The sequence below is a fragment of the Rhipicephalus sanguineus genome, chromosome 9, assembly GCF_013339695.2.
Source record: "Rhipicephalus sanguineus isolate Rsan-2018 chromosome 9, BIME_Rsan_1.4, whole genome shotgun sequence".
Lineage (NCBI taxonomy): Eukaryota > Metazoa > Arthropoda > Arachnida > Ixodida > Ixodidae > Rhipicephalus > Rhipicephalus sanguineus.
Window position 1 is genome coordinate 27,143,025 of NC_051184.2, and position 18,807 is coordinate 27,161,831.

The 18,807-nt window shown below is 46.7% G+C and overlaps 1 protein-coding gene across 1 annotated transcript in view; it reads left to right on the top strand.

Annotated features, from left to right (window-relative positions):
* Positions 1–6,208, top strand: part of LOC119404831 (terminal uridylyltransferase 7) — a 45,362-nt gene extending 39,154 nt beyond the window's left edge. Inside the window, exon 28 of the mRNA XM_037671505.2 lies at positions 4,260–6,208. Coding sequence (XP_037527433.1) covers positions 4,260–4,598 — 339 coding nt within the window. The 3' untranslated portion in view covers positions 4,599–6,208. The remainder of the gene's footprint in view (positions 1–4,259) is intronic.
* Positions 6,209–18,807: the final 12,599 nt, after the last annotated feature.

Below are 18,807 nucleotides of genomic sequence, written 5' to 3' on the forward strand. Positions count from 1 at the left end.
TAATTATGATATATAAATGTGAAGAAAGTAAAGTCGATGAAAAGACAACTTGCCGCTGGCAGGGACCAAACCAGCAACCTTCGGATAACGCGCCCGATGCTCTACCAATTGAGCACTAACACTCCCAGGTTTGCATGTACATAAATACCCGATAAAGTGGACGAGAGGACGACCGCCGCCGTAGCTCAATTGGTAGAGCATCGGGCGTGTTATTCGAAAGTTGCTGGTTTGTTCCCTGCTGGCGGCCAGTTGTCTTTTCGTCCGCTTTTAGTTCCTTCGCATTTATATCATAATTACTACAATACAGTTAAAACAGTCAAATTAACGTCTCCTATACCTTCCTTGGCTTCAGTATCTGTTGGTTTTCATTAGTGTTGTATCAACAACTTGGAGGAAGACAGACTACAGTCTTTACTTTCTTTTGAGGAGTTTCGTATGGAAACTACAGGATGACTTTGTGGGATCGAAGATATCCATCGGTAGACTCTCATTAAACGGAACACGAAAGGACCGGCAAAATATGTTTCGTTTAACTAGAGTTCCGTTTATTGAGAGATGTACAAGGAAGCAGAATTAAAGCACGAAACCAATCATATTTGGGGCAGTTGTTATTCCGTTTAAGAGGTTTCCATTTACTGTGAGGCTACTGTACAGGCACGAGACTAAAAAGCCACCAAAACATCGCCCAATATTAGCGGTGTAAGCACATTTCATGGTGGCTACCCTGTGCCACCGAGCAAAACTAGTGTCTTCGCGTACCCAGTTTCACCTCACTTGGCGCTTCCCTAGGGAAGTCGCCAAGTGAGGTGAAACTTGAGGCACTCGGGAGCGTGCGTTGCGTGTTCCCTTGAATTTATACAGATTGTTAAGGCTATCAGCAGCGCTAAGGAATCCATCATCTGTGCATTTATTACTTGACCTGCTGAAATGTACCAGCTGAGCTGGTGTTTGAAGTAGACATCCGTAGTGGCTCGTCACAATTGTGCAGCACTTGTTCGCTATGCGATCATGCTTCAGGCCACCTGATTCATTGGTATCTTGTAATAATCTCTGTTGGCATAATTAAGTTTCTCCATGACACTATTCCAAGAAGTGGCTTGGTCTGTTCTCTAATGAAGAGGGTGTCAGCTAATTCGTTTGTGTGGCAGGTAGAAGAATTGAAGAAGCCTTTGCTGTGCACTTGCGCATTTAATAGACGTTTCGCTGCTCGTACGGTGACTGGAAACTGCGTGGGAGCCTTTTTTGTAATTAAAGAAGACAAAGCATCAAGTAACGTATGTGGCAGTTATGATTTCCCCTGCTGGTGGGCTTCGCTGCACAGCGAATCGTCGATACTGTAATGCACAGTACATGCTTTGTGGCCTAACACAGCTGCAGTGCCATAAAGCTGACTATAGTGAATGTCATCTTGTAGCACGTATATATAATGTAAATATATAGTGCATTGAATCCAATAAGGGGCAGTGCAAGCATGGCGTAAACAAGCAGGGTACGACTCAAAATATAGGCGGCGTGCGCAGCACAGATTTCTTTGCGCTCCACAATGAAGGAATTGCTTTGCAAGTTTCACCGCTACACAGGGGTGTAATGCGACAAAAACTAAATGTCACGCTGTGAAGCTTGCTACCTGTGGCTGCAATTAGTTGCCGGAAAGAGTATCGCCAGGTTGCTTCAGTGGCGCAAAGTGTTCTCTGGTCCGATACGTACACGTTTCACACGACCAGGTTGATGAAAAATAAGTAACAGGAAAACAGCTTCACAGCATCTTTAGAACAAACAATTGTCTCGAGGGACAGTCCGAGACGCCCATCAACGGATCCTTCTAGACATTCGTAACATATTGGTCGGTTCAGCGAAGCATTATGTGGTAAGGAGCATTGATTTTCCGGGCGTAAACAATTACTTTTTTATTATATGATATTTAGGATATGTTGGTGCTCCTGTATAGCACTGGCTACTCCTTTTCACTGATGATAGGATATGTCAAAAGCACAGCAATGAAAAAAAAATATTTCATAAAGAACAGCTAGGCAGAGTTCATAAGTCCGTATACAACAGAGAAAGTTATTCACAATGGTGTTTCATATATCTGCTTGATACCGCACGCATGCGATGGGAGCCATAAGTATGCATATGCGACATATACCGGTTGAGGATGGCCTAGATCCATCACCACGATGTGTTCGGTAGGCACCGGAAACTCCACTGATCTGATGAGAAAATAAGCAATCTGCATCGCTGCGCCTACACACATGCTGTGCTCCAAGTAGGGAGGCCAGGTTCAGTGTGACGCTCGTTCGCGTGGTGGCTCAATCGCCACAAGCATTTGTTTAAAACAAGCAATAATATTGATTATTCGGTGACTATCACGGAATATTGGAGCTAAACGTTTTTCCAAGGCACCTTTAGGGAAAAGCTGGCTTTTCTGGAACTACAAAACAAGGCCCAAAGAGCAGCTCATATGAATATATATAGCATGCTAGCTGTTCTGATCATGTCTAAAACTTCGTCGTCCAAAAAGAATCAGCTTCGTAAACTAATGCGCTTGATACGCCAGCAGCGTTAACACAAAAATGAAACCTAATGCACTGTGTGGCTATGCTTGCACTCGCAGAGTGCATAATTGACCTCATTGTGCTGAAACAAAACTGATTCCCCCTCCTTGCGAACTGCTTGCCCCTTAGTCAAAAAGTGGCCCTTGCCAAAGAAAGCAGCAAGTATGCACCTTAATTCGTGCGTCCATTAAATCAAGCCACCTGCATTTCCATGGTTAAATCGCATGATCAACGTCTCGCACACACGTAGAGCCACGGGACTAGGCTAGGTACATCTCGCTTGGAATTTCCTAGGGACAGCACCAAGAAGTGGTCTGGTAATGCGGGCATGTTTTGGTGGCTTTTTAGTCGCTCCCACTGTACAGTGACCTGGACAAGAAGCTCTGGCAGCACTGTGGTGGTTGTATTTGGGAGATCTTCACACTTGGTATTACCATATCTATTTTGTTGTAATGTGAGCTTTCATAATTTTAGTTTCTTAAACTCTGCCTTCGCATTACTTCGGGTATAAGTATGGTATACCATGTTTCCTACGTTATAGATTTTCCATTGTAGATATGGGAAAGCTGGGTCGGGAATTGAAGGGGTTTAATTTGTTCACAAACTTCAGGGCATCAGCAGAATAGTGTGTTATCAAGAGCATGTAAATGTTAGTGGTCAAGGTGGTGATGCCATCTAGTGGCGCAGAGCGAGAACGGAAAAATGCAGCTACTATCGGCTGTTGCATAGCGTGTGCTACTTCGCTCTTGGTGTAAATTATTGGCACAGGCGTGATTGCAAACAGTGTGCCTTTTTAAATCTGCTTTCAGTGAGAACACTTGTTGAAGATGCACAAAGAAAAAGTATTTGTAATTGTGGCTAGACTGGGCTTCTCAATATGTCGGTGCCATCATGTGGTAACCCAGTATTCCGCTGATAGCCTTGCGCATGCCAGAATTCTCTGTTACCTGATGTTCACTAAAGGGACACTAAAGGCAAACAACGATTTATGTCGGAGTGAAAAGTCAGTGCTTAATAACATCTAAAACGTCAATATTATACACAGCAGCAGCTTTAGTAATTGAGAAATGAAGGTCAATGTAGGACATGATTTGTGCCGCCAGTAGGGCATTCTGGAACACGCACCTGATGACTGTAGTAGGGCTTGCTTTTGGTTGGTTTTAGGTGGTGCATAAACAACTTAAGCTGGCATGCAACTTACGGCCTCAGCACAATTAATTAATCACAACTGCTCAAACTACCTATAACAGAAGAGAAAATTTCAGTGCATTACAAGGCAGAATTGAATTAAATCTTTGCATTTCAGTGTGATCCATGCAAAAAAAGGACTTTACGTTACCCTTGAGAATGATGCAAGTCCTGTTTTCACCAGGCTATGCTCCACTGAGACCCCTTGCTTCGCTGTGTCAGCTCTTGGGCAGTGCAAATGCTACATCGGAAGGCTATTCTCAGATGCAGACAGTTTGAACTGTGCTAACGGTATCCAGACAACTAAAACATGATTTTTCTTTCAAACTAAGTATTTACTTGGCACGAAACAAGCACTACAAGGTTTCTGGAACAACATTTCAATAATGCACGTCGACTTTAGTCCCTTTAAGAGGGACTAAAAAGGGACTAAAGTCGACATGCATCTGTCTCTTCTGTCAATACCATCTTGTTCCTGACCACGCCATTTGCCCCCTCCCCCCATTCCTGCTGCAGCCATTGGGTCCACCATCTAGGCACACCATGCCGTCGTCATGGCCTCCAAGCCTACCGCCGCCTCACAGCCAGGAGGCGCTGCAACATTTCAGCAACTTCCTCGGACCAAGGGGGTCCCACAACCTCCCGCCGCCGCACCCACAGGCCATGCCTCTGCCACCATCACCGCAGCAGCAGCAATCATTTCTCTGTGGACCCCCTTCGAAGCCGCCATTCAGTGCGATGCCTAGCCAGCCAGTCTTCCCTGGAGCGCTGTGCAGTGACCACCCATCGCAACAGTGGGACACTCAGTCACCACACCGGGGCCACGAGGTTGAGTCTGTACCGTCCCAAGATTAGAGAATCTCTGAAAGAGCTTTTTTCCCCCCACACCCAGCCCGCCGTTTGCTTGTGACAAATTTTTCACACACCTCCCTTCATTTCCTGTGGTGATGCTTGTTCCCAAAGACTCCAATGCCACAGGCATCTCTCAACAAGTCCCCCGAACTTGCTTGTTTTGTTGTTTTAAGTTCTTAGGATTCGTGTCCTTTACAAAAAGACTGGTTTTGGTTGATGGTACTACACTGTGTATACTGCCTGTGCTTAGGATTGGGATTGTCGGGGTGCAGGGCTGTTAGAGGAGGAGCTATCACTCTTTGTGCAAGAGTTTGTCATTTTCGTCGTTTCGTTGCCCATTGGGCAAAGCTCAATTTTGGCGACAGCGTACATCATTGTCAAAAGTGCAGTTCATTCCAGGCCTTTTGCTTGCTTCCAGGGGTGCCTGATGGCTGCACATGTAAAGAACAGCTTTTCTTTGTCATTGTTACATACATTGTTTTAGATTAGCCATTGACCATCATGACTTACTGGTGATGGTACTGGAATATTATCACTTGGTGCCTTCCAAAGTTCTTTTTTTCCTTCTTGCCTTAGCCTCTACCATCACTTCTCATATGAGATAAATTCAGGTCGACATGGCAAAAATACAGTTTTAGCAATCTTATTCGCATTTTTTTGTCTCGCTTGTGATTTGGAATTTTTAGGCCAAAGCATAGCTTCCCCTTTGACCTGCCCTGTTTCTCATCCCTGCAGTGATGCTCTACAATAGAAAGTTGTTTGCATGCGATGATGTAATTATGTGGTAAAAAAGAAGCTGTTGCGCTTGATTTGGCTTGTGAACGGAGCTTGCTGGATACTGTCATTGCTAGCACTGTGACGGAAACTGCCGGTAAGTGCTGTAGTCTGTGCTGTGCAAGGAATCTCTGTCATCCTGGGCAGTACCTCTAAAGAAAAAAAAAAGTGTTTGTCCAGCCAGAATTTGGTGGCGGTAATTGTGGTTGCAGGAATCTGTTTCCTTGTAATAAGATTACATAGACAGCAGTTTTAAAGGGAAGTGTGTTCAGAAGGTACTGGGGGGCGGGCAGTGTTTGTTGAGTGCTCCACTTGTCTCGACCGCAGGCTTGGGGTGCACAGCCTTCCTCGGCGTTGTACGCCTTTTGTAAATTAGACAAGCCAATCATTTTCATCAGACACATTCGATCTCAAGGCCACTTTGTCATTGACATCTTTTGTCATGTACCAAGTACAAGTCTTTGGAAAATGTTAACTCGTGAGTGAGCTGTCTGACATTACCATGCCAACGCAGATTTTGACATTGCATGGTGCCACACATCGTGGCAGTGTTGGGCGGGGTTGATTGATTTTAATAAAATTCATCATCAGGATTTTATGGTGGACATTTCTGTAAGCCGCAACGGCAAGAAAAATGTGTGCAATTACCATTTCTTGTAAATAGTATGTGAAAAACTTCAAAAGCACACAAGTGCTTACACAAGAAGGGGTAAATTGGTGACCATTGGCAGTGGACATAAATCGGGCTGACGATGATGATGGTGCCTAAACAATATTTCCCCCTGCCAATAACTCTGAACGATTGTAGTAAAATATGTAAGTAAATAGAAATTGATGCATTTTCTTGTGTCCTGCTTCCTTCATTTGTTTTTGGAAGTGCTTTTCTGATGGCCTTTCTTGATACTCTAATGGCCAAAATGCTCTTAAAGGGACCCTGAAATGGTTTTGGTTTTATATAGTAAATGCATTGAGCCAGTAAGGCAAGCCCTAAGGATCATTTGCAGACTGATTTAAGCTGTCTGCGTCAACTGTGTAATTTATTACAAGACTTTAAGCATGTGAATCGCTACATATCGCAGCGGCTCAGCCGAACGAGTTTCAACTTCTCGTGCCCTTTCCACGTAGCATTGTTCCATGTTGCGTGGCACCCAGCGACCGATCTTATTGGTAACGTTCAGTCTACGTCGCTGAAACTCCAGTGGGCAGCTAGTGTTGTCTGCCTGTGTTACAACATGGTCCGTGTTGACGTGAGCTGAGCGACAGTGTTTATCTCGAGGTTTCTTTTCTCGGACACCATGAATTGCCCTAGCTGTGTTGCGTGCCACAAGTCTAGTGATTGGTGGCTTGTAAAGCTGCGACACCGTGTAAAGCTTGTAAAGCATCTGGCAAGCTCATCACTGCAGTGGCCATTGGGCTCTCGCTATCCGGTCAATGCCAGGATCCACGCGTCTGCAGCTGCAACTTCACCCCTGAAGACACAACCACATTGTCTGAGTTTATGCTTATCGGTGATCGTTCTCAAATACTTTTTGTTTGTCAGCATGCCTTTGCAGGTTGTCTTCATACAGAAGAAGAACGGCTTGTAGTGTTGCACAGTGATGCCAACCAATGTCAACGTTTTATCCCTAGACTGATCCTCGATAATACCCTAGATTGCAACAAAACTCCATAGATTGACTTTTTAATGTCGTTATTCAGCCTAATTCATCTTTAAGAAAGTATGAAGATAGTTTGCTCTCTGGCCCATTTCTTCTTAATCTTAGTGGGTGTAAAATGCTGCATGTTAACAGCCACTGGAGGTCTTCTTTCTACATTTTCTGTGGAGTAATCGCACATAAAACGCTTGCAGATGGCGCCAGTTGCTACAGAGAAGACACATTGGTCAACAAGAAATCGATAGGAAGAAACGTGTCGTAGGTATACCGTACATTCATTGCGTATCTCACAGGCTAAAGAAAGTAGGAAGTAGATACGGTGTTAATGTTGTTTTCACGGCTGCCAATAAGCTAGGTAAGATTTGTGCCGCTTTGGAGAGGAAGAATGAGCGAGTTGTATAAGGTCCCTTTCAGCTGCAGCCTCTTCTACGTAGGACAGACGGGCCAATGCATTAACCAGAGATTGTTGGAACATAAGAGATCGCTAACAGGAGGCTCACTTTCTAATCTATCTTTATATTGTCGAGATTGTAAGTGCATGCCAAAATTCAATGAATGCGCAGTGTTGTACCGGCATATAAATGAAGAAACTTGCCTGACGATTGAAGCATATGGCATATCGAGAATAGTGGTAGCGCATTCATGAGCCAACCGTCGATTAACTTGCATAAAGATGAAATCAAATGCCTTAACAGCTATCTTCCACGTAGACCCCCACGCGTGCTGGATTGAGAGGTTCGCCTGTTGCATGGGCATGCGCAGACAAGTTTTCGTGCCTTCGTTCTTTTCCGTCAATCGTTATTTTTTCTAGGGCCCTCCATTTATTCTCAACTTGATTTGGCAGAATTTTGCAGCCGGATTCCAAGTTAATTTGATCCGAAATTATTTGCCACATTTGCCTTTTGTTTTTGTTTTTTAAATGCGAAGCATTTCTTAGCGAACTTCTGCGAGTTTGAGCGTACCTATCTATCTACCTAGCCGCCTACGACTTTGTGCTCTCCTGGCCGTTTCGTTAATCGGATGTATGCCAAAATTGGTATGGAGTAACATGACCGTATTAAGAACATAAATGACGGGTCATAACATGAAAATCATGACATGCATGTCATGAACAGGATGATTTACATTCCACGGCCTTGGGGCTCTTGCGGCCATTCCATTAATTTCATATATACCAAAACTGGTATGACGTGACAAGAGTTCATGGCGAACATAATCACAGGTCCTAACGTGCAAATCATGACACGCATGTCATGTGCGGCATGATTTACATGACATGGTCTCGGGGCGCTCGCGGCCGTTTAAATGAATGGATATATACGAAAACTGGTATGACGAGACATTTCGACATGACGAACATAACTGACACGTGGTAACATGAAAATCATGACACGTGTGTCATGCACGTCATGATTTACATGCCACGCTCATGACGCACTCGCGGCCGTTTCGCTAGGTTGATACGCACCAAAATTGGTATTGCGTGATGTGACTGTATGAAGAACATGAATAACAGGTGGTAACATGAAAACCATTACATGCATGTCATGTATGTCATGATTTACATGCCACGCTCATGGTGCATTCACGGCCGTTTCGCTGGCTTGATATACACCAAAATTGGTATTGCGCGATGTGACAGTATGAAGAACATGAATAACAGGTGGTAACATGAAAACCATTACATGCATGTCATGTATGTCATGATTTACATGCCACGCTCATGACGCACTCGCAGCCGTTTCGCTAGGTTGATATACACCAAAATTGGTATTGCGCGACGCGACTGTATGACGAACGTAAATTAGAGGTTGTAACATGAAAATCATGACCCGCGTGTCATGCACGACATAATTTACATGCCACGCTCATGACGCACTCGCAGGCCGTTTCGCTATGTTGATATACACCAAAATTAGTATTGTGCGATGTGACTGTATCAAGAACATGAATAACAGGTGGTAACATGAAAACCATCAGATGCATGTCATGATTTACATGCCACGCTCATGGTGCATTCGCGGACGTTTCGCGGGCTTGATATACACTAAAATTGGTATAGCACGACGCGACTGTATGACGAACGTATATCAGAGGTGGTAACATGAAAACCATGACATGCATGTCATGTATGTCATGATTTACATGCCACGCTCATGGTGCATTCGCGGCCGTTTCGCTGGCTTGATATACACCAAAATTGGTATTGCGCGACGCGACTGTATGACGAACGTAATTAGAGGTGGTAACATGAAAATCATGACACGCGTGTCATGCACGACATAATTTACATGCCACGCTCATGACGCACTCGCGGCCGTTTCGCTAGGTTGATATACACCAAAAGTGGTATTGCGCGGTGTGACTATGAAGAACATGAATAACAGGTTGTAACATGAAAACCATGACATGCATGTCGTGTATGTCATGATTTACATGCCACGCTCATGGTGCATTCGCGGCCGTTTCGCGGGCTCGATATACACCAAAATTGGTATTGCACGACGCGACTGTATGACGAACGTAAATTAGAGGTGGTAACATGAAAATCATGATATGCGTGTCATGTACGACATGATTTACATGGCACGCTCATGGTGCGCTCGCGGCCGTTTCGCTAGATTGATATTCACCAAAATTGGTATTGCGCCGATGTGACTGTATCAAGAACATGAATAACAGGTGGTAACATGAAGACCATGACATGCATGTCATTATTTACATGCCGCGCTTATGGTGCATTCGCGGACGTTTCACTAGCTTGATATACACCAAAACTGGCATTGCGTGACGCGAATGTATGCCGAACGTAAATGATAGGTGGTAACATGAAAACCACGACATGCATGTCATGTATGGGGGGGGGGGAGGATTCAACCATACTTTATGTATGTTCGTGCGTGCGTTTTTGCGTGTGCGTGTGTGTATACGCAAGCAAAATTGAAAATTTTCGGGGGGGGGGGGGGGGGGTTGAACCCCCCCTCCTGGCTACGCCCCTGGTGCGTGCGACCTCTATTCCCCCGCAAGTGACAATGCACGACCGAGCTTTTGAGACCTTTTCAGGATAGTTGGCGTGACTTCTCCCGATCGCGGACCGAAACTTCGTTTCACGCGTGCTGCCCGCTGTTTAGCTCGGGAGGGCGACATCTTCTACGCCCGACAGGGGCGTAGCCAGAAATTTTTTTCGGGGGGGGGGGGGTTCAGCCATACTTTATGTATGTGCGTGCGTTTGTATGTGCGCGTGTATATATACGCCAGCAAAACTGAAAAATTTCGGGGGGGGGGGTTCAAACCCCCCCCCCCCCTGGCTACGCCCCTGACGCCCAATATCCGTGTTGTCTTGGGCAAGCTTCCCGCGACGGCATGCCAAGTTTCAACCCGCACGCTAGGCCTAACGAGCGCTAGCTGCCTCGTCGGGCTGCACACGATCAAAGTGGAGGGTTAGCGCCGAGTCAACAAAAGTTTTGATGTTGCTGCATTGAGAAGCTGGAGCGATTTAAGTCTTCAACGAAAACGAGGGCGTGCATGTGCAACGCTAGAGTGCATGGTGGTTCATGGTTGCCTCTTTTCTCGACACCGCGTCTGGAATTTCAATCCGCCTCGTGCGCTGCTGCTTTGAAACGGACAGGTGGCGCCATCTACGGCAAAAGTGGCAAAACACAGATGTGCCGGTGGCGCCGGCTCACGGTTGACCGGTTCACCACTGCAAACTAGGTTAATCACCATGGCGGACCGCAGTGATAAACGGTCGAAAAAGGCCACTTCTGTGTATTGTTGTGTTGGAGAGTGCCACAACAGCTATAAAAACACCGCAGGAAAGCTGCCAAAGGTGATATTCTACCGATTCCCCTGGAGGAAGTACGAAAATGACAGAAGAGGACAGTGGATCAGGGCTGTGCAACGAACAAGGTAAGCGGCCGTTCTCTTTGTTGCTCTCTGGTAGATTATTTTATACGATGTATTTCGTAATGTGATCAAATGTATTCCTTTCTTTTAGGCCGGAGAGGCAGCTTTGGCAGCCTGTGCGGGGCGAGACTCGCATATGCAGCGCGCACTTCGTGGGAAACAAAAAGAGCTCCGCTGCGATGCACCCTTCTTATCTGCCAACGATATTTCCGTCGTGCGGCGGAAGAAGCAACGGCGTTTAACCGCGAAAATAAACGAATTAAGGCTCGCGGTCCTACATTTAGAGAGCACTGAAACACAACCGCAAAAACGCCCAAACCTATTGACAATGCACGACCACAGCAAGGGTCCCACCAGCGCAACGCTGCACTCGCAGCTCGTCGGCTCGTCTGAGCCTCTGAGGCTCTGAGCGCTCCGCGAACAGCCCTGCGCGCTGCTACGCTAACGAAAAAACAATATAAAAAGGCAGAGAGAGGTTAACTAACGACATTGCAGAGCGGTGGAAGCAAGAAGAGGTGTTCCATCGTCGGTGTGGTGTGTTGTCAACAGATGGCGCTAGTTTGTTTCTGCGCAACGGAATTGCAAACTTCAATCAAAATGCATGGGATCCTATGGGGCGTTGGGAGAGGGCACATCTTCCTTTCTCCTCGCTAGTCACCAGGGGAGCCGAGCGGTGGCGCCACCATACCGATGCACGAGGCGGATAGCCGTTCGACGTATAGCTTAGTTTCTGCTAGAGTGACCTAGAATTCTAGGTCACTCTAGTTTCTGCGCAGTGTGGCACCACGACGAAGTCCGCATAAACGAGGAGGTCCTAAAAGTTAGTCGGCGGCTTTCCGCTATACGGCAATCTTCTTTGTTTTCTGTTTCCGCGTTAATTATGTCGGTCCACGCGTTGTGCTGCTCCACGCGTTGTGGCTCTTTCTGTGGGAATGTCCCGTTTTGGACCTCTCGTTACCACGGTGGTGTACTGTTTCCCTTTTCTTTATTGCCTTTTTTTCTGCAATTGGATAGCGAGGCGGGCGCAGGCCCTGGCTCGCTTCGCATCCTTTCTTTCGGCGGCAGCGAGATCCGCCGGAAAAACCCTTTCCGCGTCGATCGGTCCTGGACCGATTTTTGCGGCAGCTGCCGCCGGATTCCCTCACCGCAAAAATGGCGGCGCGCTTGTGATATCGCAGTCGTCGAAGCCCGCAGCAACAGCGAAGTCTTTCGTAATCATCCTGTAGCTCTCGACAACTGCCAAGTGTCGCGATTAGCATCTTTGCAATACATCATCGCGATCTCGCAAAATGGGTAGCATTATCTCGGCTCGACCAAGCTTCTCGCGTCTTGCAAATCAGGACGAACCAACCACAGCTGCTTGCATCGTTTCTTTTGTTCGGCGAATGCATGTTTATCCTCGTCAGACATCACCAGAAAGTTCCTTTCCAGCAGGCCCAGCAGTTCCACGACCCTGCTTCTGTTTATGCGCTTCGCCATAACGAAACCCGTACACAACGCAGAGCGCGTCGATGCCAGCGTTCCTTCGCGCGAAGGGACGATGACAACTAGGCGCCCTAGTTTCGGCGGTGCGTTTGCTAAGCGGTGTGAACAATGTTGAATTTCGGCGGCGCGCGAATTCCGGTCGCTGTGGCCGGCGGATTCCCCGGTGTGAATGAGCCATAATACGACGGTGATTATTGCAGAACGACCGTAGTCTTGGTCACCATTCTCGATTTAAAGGCTCTGTCGCAGACTGTCGATCCAGAACAAAGATTCTAATGTTTTCTAAAAGAAAATAATAAAACAAACTGTTAGAACTGCATAAAAAATAAAATAACCATCGAGAACTTTGTCGGTCGGTTTCGCAATCGATTTTACTGCATTTCGAGAGCGAAAATGGTGCACTGGATTGATGACGTTATTCTTTTCGAATAAAAATGATTATGCAACCCCGTGAGTATTTTTTACACTTTGCACTTTGTCACGATATGAATTCAAAAAAAAAAAAACATAACATCCCCTGCATATACGATAAATGTCCAAATAAACGAGTAATGCAGAGGTTTACTTGGGCTGAGGTAATTTTAATGGTCTTTGTCATTTTACCATAAATGTTGAAATTTAAAAGTAATTTTTTACAAAGAGAACATTTTTAATTTCCTTTATTTACTCTGGTTAAAGTCAGATACGTTTCCTAGCATTCTGCGAAAAAAAAAACAAAAAACATCCCGTTGTTTGGTCATCTAATACGGTACAATGCGTCAAGTGTGCATGTCACCGATTCAGCGCCTCTCCACCGATAATGCGCTGATGAAAATCGGCCGCAGGTCGTTCAGAAATAATTATACCCGTAGACGTAGTCGAAAAGGAGGAAGAGATGGTCCGGAAAAAAATCCGGCAGATCCCACGCACTGTGGGAATCGATGTAATGCGAAGCAGCCAGCAAAGAGCTGCATATATCGCTTTGTTTATTCTTGAGCCGAATGAAATCATTCATGCCATGGCATCTAGTTCACCATATATCGCATGTTTGCCATGCACGCGTGCATGCACAATGTGGTATATACCATGCCAATGAAACGTATATTCTGGTATATATACACTGCATGACCGGTGATTTACGTTCATAACGCACTCCTGTCATGCAATACCAATTTTGGTATATATCCAGTTATCTAAACGGCCGGAAGAGCACCATAACAGTGTCATGTAAATCATACCGTACATGACATGCATAACATAATTCGCATGTTAGGACCTGTCATTTATGTTCGTCATACAGTCACATCGCACAGTGCCAATTTTGGTTATATCAAACGAGAGAAATAGCCGCGAGTCCACCATGAGCGTGGCATGTAAATCATGCCCCCGAAAAAAATTTCTGGCTACACTCCTGGCACTCACGATATCTACGCTCTACATGGCACTATTTTCCGAAGAGCCAAACAGCGGTTACGTGCGTTGGCGTAAATCATGGGGTGGGGGGGGGGGGGGGTCAAGGGTGTCCTGGCCCTCCTTGTGTTCAGGCTGGGGGAGACACCCCTTGCAAATGTCCCCTCTTGAGATTTAGCTTTAGAACATCATATATATTAATTACTTGACAGTTGAATATATCGCATTCAACGTTTTTAAAGGCTGATTATTTTTTAGTGTTGACCTGTGTTCAAGGCCCTCAGCTGTGTCAGACTGTAAAAACCGCAAAAGCCGCTCGACCGGTTCAAAGAAGACTGAATAGAACAATGCAATTACTCGAGCTGGGACCCCATGCTTGTTTTTTTATATTTTATTTCAAACCATGGTTTAATTCTTATGTAAATAAAAATACAACCCTTATGTATTAAAACAAAATGGCCGCCATGGTCTGATGTGTGTACTCCTTGTGATTTTTTTATATTTACGGCACTAATAGGCGTGCTCAGGGTTCCTCGTCAGGGGGGGCAAAGGTTCATGGCAGCCCCCCCCCCCCACCCTACTAAGTCAATGTACGGGGCAGATTTTGCCCCCCCCCCCCTTTTAAGTGACTAGAAGGGTCAATGTACGGGGTAGATTTTGCCCCCCCCCCTTAAGCGATTAGGGGAGGCGGCCGCCCCCCCTGCCACCCCCCCCCCCCCTGTGTGCACGCCTATGACGGCACTGGTTACGGGCACTTCATGCAGACACGGGTGGTCATTCAGAGCGCAGCGCACGCACGTAGCACAAGCAGATGGAGCAATCGCCCCCGCTCCTCACACCACGTACCCGCATTGCACTGCTGCCCCTCCCCCCACCCTCCTTTTTTTTTCTTCCACTGTTTCCCGTTCGTTCGCTCCACGTCCCCTCCTCCTCCATAACGCTGTGGTTCTCTCCTCGGCCGGTCCATCTCCGCTGAGAAGCGCACTCGCTCCTTCGTGTGTCTGAGAATTTTGCGGCAGAGATCAGACATGTTCTCTTCAATCTAAATGGCAGATCAGCCCCGGGATCCGATGGAATCACGAACAAACTTCTCAGTAACCTAGACGATAGGGCAATCGAGATATTCACGGCCGAAATCAATGACGTACGGACAACTGGGCAGGTCCCGGTAGAATGGCGTACCGCAAAAGTACTCATACCTAAACCAGGCAAGCCCCCACATATCGCCAACCTGCGGCCCATCTCCCTTACATCGTGCATCGGAAAAGTTACGGAGGGTGCGATACGTAACAGGCTTACTGAACACATAGAGAACGAGGACCTCTTTGGACACAACATAATTGGCTTTAGACAGGCGTTGTCCGCACAGGACGCTATGCTTCTGCTTAATTTAATAAGAGAGCCATTTTTGATAACACGACTCGCGACGTGAGGGGAATCCACACACTGGATCTATCCAAGGCCTTCGACAGGGTCGCGCATAGACACATCCTGAGTGAGATTTCCTCTCTTAACCTTGGTCAGCGTTTTCATGAGTACACCACATCCTTTCTCGCGGATCGCTATAGGCACACTTCCGGCTGTACGGTCTCGGGAGGTCCTTGCGAGCTAGGAAACTGCGGCACCCCGCAGGGTTCTGTGCTCTCTCCACTCTTATTCAATATAGCCATGCACAAGCTCTCCACTCGCCTCGCTGCAGTACCGAACGTGGGTCACGTCATTTATGCGGACATCACGATATGGGTACCGGGCGGAGCCATGCTCGAACACTCGTTACAAAGCGTGTTGGAGGCTACGGAAGACTTTCTTTCAAACAACGGGCCTTGAACTCTCCCCTGATAAATCATAGCTACTGTTATACCGACCGTCTAGACAAAGGGTCCAAAACCTTACGCCTCTGGAAACTCTGCCGATAGAAATTTGAGCTAAGAATGGACAGCCCGTACGGAGGAGGGACTGTGTGTGGCCCGTATTCTGAAACGCTCCTTACCTCAGTGAGGGGGCCTTAACTGCTTGAGGACCCCTTATCACGTATTCTGGAACGCTCCTTACTAAGGTTCCCTCACTGAGGCCCTCCTTGGTGCTCCCTCAAGTTAGGTAGCTCTAGGGCTACCTTCAGGCCTCCTTACCTTGCTACTTGCACTGAAAGGGCGCTTCTCTGCAGTACTTTGTCAGCGACAGTGTGTCCGATTTCTTATTTTCGACCGATGCCTTGCACTTCCGCACAAGCTCGCTGCATTTGTATCCTCGTCGTTGTTGGAAAATTGCTTGCCAGGCGTGTTTTTGAGCGTGCGGCCGAACGGTTGTCAACATTTTTTGTCAAGATTGCGCAGCGCGAAGAGGACAAGGCATTTTAGAGGAATAGAGAAAAAAAGAACAGACTCAAGCAATGCGAAACGGTAGGCCCCTTCATCGCACACCGTTCGTGCTGGGAATGGCAGTTCTTGTTTGGATTAGGCTAACAATGGCATTCTTCACATGTCATGCGGGCTGCTTCCACAATGAGACAGGTGCGGTCGTCCGGGTAAGAGAAACACATTGGTCTCGGCGAACAGAGGGGTGCAGCCGCATGCGCTACAATGTGTGCCCAGAAAACCCTTTTCTGCGAATTATCGCAGCCACTGAGATTAGTAATCCGTCGTGATACAGGCGACTGACCTGTGCCTGAAAGCTGGCGCCTACTCTGTGGCAGCATGACTATTTTAATGCGTTGTAGAAGCAAGCCCGAACAATAAACCTTTTGACAAGCTTACTGTGCGGAGTTGAGCTTGTACGAGCCTGGTTCATATGTCCAGCAAACATGATCACGGGTGAAATCGAGCTTAAGGTCAAGGAGCCCGACAGAATCCTAGAAGGGAATATCACTTGTTGTGACGACGGGCGATATACATTCTTCAAATATTCCGACCATTTGTAACAACTCATAATGCAACTCCGAGGCAGCACACTGTAAGACTACTAAGAAATCGCGCACAAATATCTGAATAATTTCAGGACTTCGGTTCCTGGCAACAGCTGCTGTAAGATTTTCTCGTTTAGCAAAAAATAAATAAATAAATAAATAAATAAATAAAAACAGGTCAATCCACGAAAGCGCGATGCACGACCCGATAGACGCGCCCTTGTTTCGAATGTAAACATAGTAATTTAGTTGGACATAAGTACATTCGAGTCAAATTTGCACCAAAGTGAGATTTCACAAGCTTAACTCTGCTCGGTTATGAAAATCAATTTCTCCCACGTCTTCAATTCTTTAAACGATCTTTATTACTCGCTCCCACATAACAGGCCGTTGAAATGCATCAATGAACGCAATGAGCTCCAAGGTTGCTCGACCATCCTGTTTTTGTCTTCTGCAACAGGCGAAAGTTAAGTAAATGGAAAAGGCTGTGCACCCATATCGCGAAAAAGCAGTGTACAGATTCATCATTATGCACAAAAAATGTTCCTTAATTCTTGCTTGAAAACGGACGTTTAGTCAATATTTCCCACAAAAGCAGTGTACACATTATTATTCATCGTTATGCCTAAAAAGTTTTCCTTATTCTTGCTTGAAAACGGACGTTTAGTCCGTATTTCACACGTACTCTCGATCCCAGACTTGTGAAACACGCGCATTACCTTACTGTACTTACTGAGGCGGCCCTTAGGAAAGGAAGGTTGAAGGAAGCTTTTAGAATATGCTGGCTCCCTCAAGTAACTCCTTAAGATAAGGAGGCATGAAGAGCTCCTCAGAGGCCCTCAACAGGCTCACTGGACTAGAGTTACTGTATATGCTACCTGTATATTCTACACTGGACAGGCCAGTAGCGACCCCCCCCTTCTTTCCCCCCGAAATTTGACGGAGGGCGGTGTTTTACCGAAAATAACTAAAGAAAATAGATGTTTTTCTGAAATAGTCAAGGTTTTCAGCAAATACCCCCCCCCCTTCTCGAAAAAAATTCCTGGCTACGGGCCTGGCAGTGAAGCGATGCAGTGGAAGGAGTCGCACGTACTATTGCGTGGCAGAAGCGTAGAATCGCGCCAGGCGTCAAAACTTGTGAATTGCGAAACGAATGGGTGTTTTAAAGGCCCACCCATTACGAAGCGCTCAGACATATTTTATCATCATCATCAGAAGCAGCAAAAGGATCAACAAAGTGAACAGCTGCGTATGATCGCGTGTTGCCTTACGGACGCGTAGTGGGCCCTTCGCTGATTCGCAAAATCAATAATTATGGCGTAGTGGGCACTTAACAACTTTACTTGCAGTAGGCATTGTAGGATACTGTGAAATGTTACGCGCACAGTCGTTCGTTTACTTACGGCACGGCTGAGGCATACACCGAGAAGGAGATGAAAAGTGGAGCACGAGCGGAGGAGATCGCCATCGCACGAGTCGCCGCAGATCAGACGGTACGATTTTCCATGCGACGTGCCGGCCGACGCGGCGGTGGGGGAGAGGGAATGGTGGCTGTCCGATGCTATGAAAGGTCACCAATCCGGTTACCCCACCGCTGTGTCGGACGTCGCATCGCATGGAAAATCGTTACTTTTTTCGGTAACTTAGTAACGTATTCGTTACAATTTTTGAACTGTAACGGGTAACGTACCTACGTAAACATTTCGGTAACATACGTGTGGTTGTAACGTTACTCGTTACTTCTTCATCCTGTAGGTGCCGTTTTCCCAGAGCGCGCCCCGACGAATTATTTTGTCGCAGCGTCGCGGACTTCTGTCGGCCTGCGAGGCATTGACAAGAAAGCCGCGGAATCCGCCATGAACGAGAAACTGTACGGACATGCTTTTGGTGGAAGTGGGTTGCAGCAGGTGGATTGCCGGCACCTGCGCCTTCTCGTGCCCAAAAGACAGGCCTCCCGAGGAGAAAGCGCAGGGGCTGGTTTACTCCACACCATGTGCTGTTCGTGACGCTTCGTACGTGGGGGAAACAAAGAACTTCCCCTAGAGGCTGCGACAACATAAAAACGACGTCCGCAAGTTCGAGTGACAGAGAAGTACACACT